Genomic DNA, 8188 nt, shown 5'->3' on the forward strand with positions numbered 1-8188 from the left:
CTGCTCCGCGCCATCCTTCTGCTCCACGAAATGTCATTTCAAATTGACAGCGGGTCAGTTAATTATGATAATCAGCTCACATTGGCCGTATTGACTTTGTAATTGATTGGGTGGTTTATCTCAATATCCTTTTTCTCAACTAATAAGGATTCAAAGCAGATTTCAAGGCACTGAAAGAATTACGGTATATGAATTCACCAGATGATGTCAACACTCATATCAGTGAAGAGATTGCGATTTCTGCTATCAATCTACATGAGGAAACATCCCGTAATGAAACGTACATCTGCTATATTCGACTTCGTGCTCTCAAGCGGATAGGGATCAGACTATTTCAAACACTTCAGAGAGAAAGACAGAAACACTGATTTGGGATGATTCATACATACAAGGAAGGTAGAGATCTTTACCGTCAAAGGTATACCACTTCCATCTCTACAACATTTATTACTTTAAGAGCAACAACAAAATGATGTTGGGCCTGCAGGTATCAATACCTCGTATGGAGGTCGGCAGCGTGTGTATATGATATATGGATGTCGGCGTCAAAGGGATAATGTGGGGCTGTTGTCAGTTGCCTCAGTGAAGGAGATTAAGATACAGTAATTAAGGTACAAGACTGCAGGAAGTATGACTTACCTTTTGTTCTAATTCATGTAATGAATTGATTACAGTTTTCACTTAATTTACTGTAACTATTAAATATCACCTTTATTGAAGTATCACAAAATATGTAATTAAAACAAGGAAATAGGAATAAATAAATTTACAGTAAATTTTTGTGGCGTACATGGTCAGTTTTTAGAACTCAACTCAATAAACTCGTATAAAATATAAAATAATTCATTATGTTTATTAACTTACTCTTGTCACCTCCTCGTCTGTAAACTCACTGCCACAACCAAGACAAATCACGAAAGTATGTAATATTTATGTTACATCTATCACTCAAATATTCTCCTTGTCTATATCGTACTATTGTTATGTATTATTTACTTGTAATAATAGTTAGTATTTTCAGGGAACATGTACGCGAATTTTTTAAAGAAATCAAAATAAATTTTGCTCTTATAGTATCCCCCAGTCTTTCGTGAATTCAACCATATAAAATAAGTACATATTATTAATTTTAGGACCTTTTACAGCCCTAATCTTAAATATCTGCAGAACTCTGCCACGCCTCATTACATGTCAGATGTATTTAAACTTCATAATATTTCCTGAACAAGTCACTTTGGGCCATTAAAGGTTATATCTATGCAAAAATAGTAAATTTAACTTTGAAAAGTTGGCTAACCTGCACGATGTTCATCTTTCTCCACATCAGTAATAAATAAATGTAGTTTACATTAACTTTGTATTTACCTTGATAGTTTAGTAGCAAATATTTCCATAGATATGCCGAGGACAAGGAAATTTGGTGCTGGCAGGCGCAAGTTCTACGGAAATAGATTTACATCTAAGGAGCAAGAAACACAAATCAATACCAGTAATGGTTCTGGAGAGAGTGAGGTTAAGGTGCAATCAAGCGCTTCAAAAAATAAACTGAAATATTTGGACGATTCATACAGCAGTAACTTTAGTGAAGAAACGATTCCAAACATAAATCCTGGGTCTGTGACAATTGAACTGAGTGTTGTGTGCAGTTTACTGAACAAATGTTAGAATGTAAATATTGTGAAAGTGAAAGTAGGATTGAACTGCTTGAAGATGTAAATAGTCTCAGTGTCTGTGGTCATGGTCTCAGAGGCTCTATAATATGAACTGTATGAGCTGTATAGGCAAAGGGTATAAAGCAACACAAACTTTCTGTGCAATTATGGATCTTCCTCTACCTCCTCACTGCTATTGACAGAATAGTTGCCGAGGCAGAGAGAATGTTCAAGGGGACTTCCAAGGAGGCAAGAACCAGAAAAAGAAATATAAGGAGGAAGAACGAGGATGAAAAACTTCTGAAACAAGATGATTATGGGGCTGTAATGCATTAAACACATCAGGTTACGCCACAACTTTCATGAAAAGCAAAGTTCAAAGTTAAACTTTAAGTCCAATTTCCTGAAAGTTTAGTTTTCTGACATATTTAGTTTAATAGACCAAAAACTACTCAAGCTAGAAGGCTGAAACTTCGTGCATAGAATCAGTACGATAATTGAAGAAAAGTAGACTACAATCATGGACCTATCTTAAAATGTTAGGACTTGACTTCAGCTACACCCAACAGAAAATTGCTGTACATTTATGTACCAAGTTTTAATTAATGCTGCTAATTCAATTCTTTCTGTATGTTCTCCGTAGTAGTCTACTTTACACACACACACATTCTCTGTATACAGTTAAAAATGGAACTGGTGGATTTTATTGATAAGTTTCAGAGATAAAGGTACCTAAAACTGTCTACACTCCCAAAAAGTAAATTACATACAAAGGATAAAGTAGGCTAATTATTAAAATACTTGACTAACTAATTTTTCTTTGTTGGTTTATGGTTCTAAAAGGTTAGTTCCACTTGTACGGTGAATTTCGGGTGTATATGAAGCAAACTACTGGTGATATCTTGTGTGTGATTTGTAGTTAAAATTATGGTCCTTCACAGACATGTACCCTTAAGTTCAGGTTTATGTGCAAACATGACTGGTACCAGTGTTCATCCTTCATAATGATAATTGTAGAGATTTTAATAAGAAATTAGGCTTGTTGTGAAGCGAAGTGAGTCTCCCCAATACCTGGAAATAGTTGCCATATACAAGACAGCTTAATGGGAAAACAGAGGGAGCGCTTTGGATCACAGATATCCATGAGCACTTGTCTCTACATGCCTCAAATTCTCCCGTAGGAATCACATGATTTCATTGGTACAAATTGAAGCTTACAATGCTCAGCCTTTCCCTGGCATGAAGTAGCCGGTCTGAGTGCAATCGCTGTTGCTGTATGAAGATTAACAGAAACACTGAGAAACATAATATTTAGCAAAATGGAGTTGAGATCCTGGCTATGGGAGCTTCCCCGTAAAGACATGTAGAGAATTGTAAAAACGTCCGTAATTGTTCGTTGGATAAATGTCCGATGTCTCCTTCGCTTATTCCGTTTCCTCATATGTTTGCGTGGGCAGTGTGTAATGTGTTCTTTTTGAAGCACTGGCACGAACTGGTATGCACTGTGCAAGTCCGTGAAAAGTGTGGCCTAATGCGTCATGCATAGATCATAATATTCCTGTAGATCGTCGAACATATTTGTGAATACTGGTTGCAACAGACAGTTTTCTCTTTTAATTCATGTACATTTATAGATAGAGTCGTCTTTACTGGAAAACAAATTCTTTCAGTATACCCCATATGTGGCCATCTACGGGTGTGACGTCCGGAGAACTGAACAATCTCCAAAGGACCAAGGTGCATAGATATGTGACGAATTCTGATGTTCATAGCGTGTCTGTAATTTCAGTATTGTTTATTTTACCCCTGACTTGATTTGATATTTCTTTCCCGAACGGTGCAGGCCTTCGTTTCTGGGTAGATGGTGGCTATACGGTAAGGCGTATTAAAACAGATAGCACAATCGCCGTTCAATTTGGAGAGATCTAGAACTTTGGTCCTGTGGTTTATTTTCGTGTCCCAATTGATACGTTAGCGCTGCATTTCTCGATTATTATGAAATCCCTCCAACTCGATTGTGACTGGCATGAGGAAAAGGGGCCTGCCTTTATAATGAAAACTCTCCATCTCTACTGTGAATGGTAGTTGCCAAATGAGCCTGTCATTATAGTAGAAATTACCGAACTCGATTGTGATTGGTGGTAGGAAATGTGGCCTGCCATTATCAAGGAAATTTCCCCAATGCCTACCTCACATCGGAAACAACGTATGGTGTCCTCCCTGTTTTCTTTCTCGGACTCGCTAAGAGACATGCAATTTAATATAATCTTACTAACTGCCTTTGGAGTAATTTACGGAGAAATCCGTATACAATGTTGAATATCATAGCGCAGCACGGGTACATTTGCTTGTCATTATATAAACTTAGCATTTGATGTACTTCCCAGACTTCATCTACGTCATAGCGTTTAGGATACCTCCGCATGCATAACCTTATTACCAGGTGCATGTGTCTTCTCTGTTTTAACCTTCTTTTAATTTATTTTCCCATATTCTTATCATAATAGTACAAGTTTTGCTGGTGTATGCATCCTTTGTTTAATACCGTAACGAGAGCGTCAAATTCAGCTTCCGTTTCAATTTTACCTATCTTCTTCTCATCCATGTTTCACTCTGGTCTTTCCTTTTCTCCTTACAGTTTTCTAGTAGATGAGCCACTTCCATATCTTTATAGCATTTAATGCATCAAATTTCCGGATGTTCTCGTCTTACAGCTTTATCCCTCTCTTCTCCCTTTTCGTTAACATTTCAGTCCTAACTGCCATATTTTTACTAATTATCTTGAGATTATTCAGTACATTTTGTCCTTTCGTTTGTCCTTCAGAGTCCTGGATGGCCGTTGTACACAATCCCATATCTTCCCTTCCTAATTGTGCCCCATTCTTATGTCACCCACTCTTCATATATACTACTAGACAGAGATTTCAGCATGTCCCATATGTAGACATCAACAGGTATGAGATCTGGGGAACTGAACAATCTCCAAAGGACCATTGTGAAGTAAGTATCTGCTGTGTTCTGGTTGTTATGAGTTAGTTTAGGTATCAAATGTTTAATAGACTGTGGTAAGATGACTTTAGCCAGTTGCCTATTATAATAATAATAATACTCACGAACATTAATACAAAAACTAATGACCAACCGACCAAGAGCAATGATAATAGGAATTAACTAGGTTCGTGGAAGCATTTAGGCAACCAGAGGCTTTTGTAGAATAGTAGATAAATATTTCAAACAACTCAACGTATAACATGTACTTACGCCAAGAATTAAATGCACAATTCAGAGGACCAAGTTAAGAGAGCAACACGGTGTAACATTAATTAAACGAATCACTGGCCAAGGTGCAGTGTACCAGCCACATATTACTGGAATGGTCGGAAAGATAACAATAGTAAAATGCACTTTAAAAAATGAATCTTACATCGAATCTCAGATACAAATTCGAATAACAATAACAAGAATTATTGGCGAGCATTAAAAAGAAAGAACCCGATAATGGGAAAAAAGAAAAGGGGAAATCGGGGGTGGTACATAAATCGAAGCAACCGTCCCGCGGAGTTGAAAATGGCATAAGTAAAGGAAAATACGTCACATGGCCACACACAGTTACGTAACCAAAATAATGCAAAAGATCGTTAACCACCTGTAATCACTGTGCTTCCCTGGAAGGTTGATAAATTTCGAGATAGCTTAAAAAACACTCGTAGATGATTCGCTAATGGAGCTGCTGAAATGAATGTAAATGAATTTTGTATTCATCATTTTTTAAAATTCTTTTTCGGCTCTTATTATTTGCCTGTTGATCCCCACCTGCTTTAAGACATCGCTATTTCATGATACGAATTTGTTTTCTTGTTTGAAGCACATCAAATATTTTCTTTGTAAGTCTGTTATTATCCATTCTCTGTACGTGCCCATAGAAAGTTAGTTTGCGTTTCCTGTTCATGTCTGTGAGTCTGTCAGTGTAATGGTACAGCTCTTCGGTAGGTCATTTCATCCAATAATATTATTGTTATATTTTCCTCCACGACATGTTTCACCGAGCTCGATAGCTGCAGTCGCTTAAGTGCGGCCAGTATCCAGTATTCGGGAGATAGTAGGTTCGAACCCCACTGTCGGCAGCCCTGAAAATGGTTTTCCGTGGTTTCCCATTTTCCCACCAGGCAAATGCTGGGGCTGTACCTTAATTAAGGCCGCGGCCGCTTCCTTCCCACTTCTAGCCCTTTCCCGTCCCATCGTCGCCACAAGACCTATCTGTGTCGGTACGACGTAAAGCAACTAGCAAAAAAAAAAATTGTTTCCATTTCACTGACAATGGTGGCGTATAATGGACAAATTCCTCCCTAAATATATAAGATAAGGCCAGTATTTAACCACCTGGTAGGAAAATGTTTGGAAGCTTATACTCCTGATGGCAAAGTATCAGTTGACGAGAACCTCTTGTTATGGAAATGGTGGCCAGGGTAGAAAGTTTACACACCAAGGAAACGATCGTGTTTTGGAATGGAATCATACAAATATTGCGAAGTCGGGATGAACATGATCTGCTTGTGTATCATAATGAACAGCTGTAGAAGACATAACACTGTGAAGGCTGTAAATACTGTAAATATTACCTGTAGTGTATCATAGTCCGTGTATGTCACTTATGAATTGTAGGTAGGGCTTTATACACTGTATCCCTCAAAAGCGCTAACCAACATAGAAAATGCCGTGGGTGTTATAATTTATTCGATTTAAGTACATGTAAACGTTGTGAATCTACTATTTACATATACAGAAAAAAATATTTCCAGGCAGAGATTGTTAGCAAACTGCCTAAAATATTTAGGTATAAGGTACTGAGCTCTGCTATTAGGGAGAAACAAGCTCTGTATCACAGTGTGAAAACTCTTGGAACTCTTTGCGTGAAGGGTTGAAAAATTAAAACAGGATTTTTAAACTATTAAATACACTATATTCAAATAGATATTTATCTTAGGGCCCTTCTATAGTTTGTTTTACTCTAACAAGGGGGCATTCCCTACTCATCACCACCGATTTCGCTCAAATTTATAGAACATGCAGGGCTTGGCTAGAAATGAAAGTGCCCAAAGTAGGAACTCCAGATGGTCAAGCGTATAGAAAATAAAAATAATAATGTTGACGCGGCTCTCGCACCGTATAAGCCACTTACGTTAGAGCGCACTTCGAGCAGTAGTCGGCGTAGCGGTAAGAGCTTGGACTAGTAATTCGCTGGTCGTGGGTTCGACTCCGTTTGTGGAGAATATTTTTTCAATGTTTATATTATTCATTTATTTGAATTTTTTAATTTTTATGCAAAAGGCATATGGGACGTCATTTTTTAATGAGCGCACAATTGTAGAAAATTTGGAGTTGCGAACTTTCTTGACGTGTTCAAACAGAAGTTCTTCTTTTTTCTCCTTTATTGACTATCTCCCCTCTTTGGGTAATGTGCCGTAAACGTGAATAGTCGTTTCGCTGTAAGATTCGTTTTCACCTGACAAGTGAAGGTTGCTCCTGGCGGCTGTACACAAAAAATAGATTCTTGCCACAGGTAGAAAAATGTGTAAAAATTAAATCCCAACTTTTTACCTTTTCTATGCCCCTTCCGTACAAATAAATAAATTATTCACCTCTTTGCTTAATTGGAAAATGAATAATATACAAGTTGACAGAATAAACCTGTCTCCACACGGGGAGTTGAACCCACGACCATCGAATTACCAGTCCGCGCTCTTACCGTTTCGCTAACAACTGCTCGACGTGCGCACGAACTATTTTCTATACGCTTGGCCATCTGGAATTCCTACTTCGGGTACTTTTATTCCTAGCCAAGCCCTGCATGTTCTATAAATTTGAGCGAAATCGGTTGTGACGAGTAGGGAATGCCCCTTGTAAGATGGTTTCTACGCAAGTAATTAAGTATTTTATTCAATGAGGAAATCGCTCCCCACCTGGGAGTGAGCCTATTTTAGTCATTCTGTAGGGAGAACCATGTGAAGCATATTTAATTCCTTATCATTTTAAGATTCAATCTTGTGTGCGCTTGAATTTATTCAGAAGTTTTGGAAAGCTGTGAAGCAGACTACAATTTCAACTCTTGCCTGCCAGTGAAAGTAGGAGGCCTGCTTCCAGAAGTATGGAGAATGTTGCAGTCAAACTGCACTGTTGAGGACTTCTTTTTGGGGGAGGATTCTGTGATAACTGGAGAGGAAAGGAGTGTGGAGGAGTTGGTAGCACAATAACAAGAAGAAGAGCACAGTGAAGTGATGCTTACCAGTACTGACGCAAATCGTAGATATCAACCATCTGTAGAGGGGCCTGAAAATGATTTTCATAACCTTTATGAAGTTGAAAAACAAATAGAGGATGTTAGAGATAAGCTGGATAAACATAAATCTATTCCGGTCTCTTTCGGTAGGAAGCAGTGTTTGTGTAGTTTTCTGTCAGGAATACGTATGTGTTAATGTTATAATTAGTAATTTTCGGCTTCTCAAATTTCACCCTGTATCGGTACTTTATCTCCTTGA

At 37.9% G+C, this 8188-nt stretch overlaps 1 protein-coding gene across 1 annotated transcript in view; it reads left to right on the forward strand.

Annotated features, from left to right (window-relative positions):
• LOC137503298 (zinc finger protein ZFP2-like) overlaps window positions 1-7903 on the forward strand; it is a 29664-nt gene extending 21761 nt beyond the window's left edge. The window contains exon 3 of the mRNA XM_068230847.1: window positions 7719-7903. Coding sequence (XP_068086948.1) covers window positions 7719-7903 — 185 coding nt within the window. The remainder of the gene's footprint in view (window positions 1-7718) is intronic.
• The last annotated feature ends 285 nt before the right edge of the window (window positions 7904-8188 follow it).

This window comes from Anabrus simplex, chromosome X (genome assembly GCF_040414725.1).
Source record: "Anabrus simplex isolate iqAnaSimp1 chromosome X, ASM4041472v1, whole genome shotgun sequence".
Lineage (NCBI taxonomy): Eukaryota > Metazoa > Arthropoda > Insecta > Orthoptera > Tettigoniidae > Anabrus > Anabrus simplex.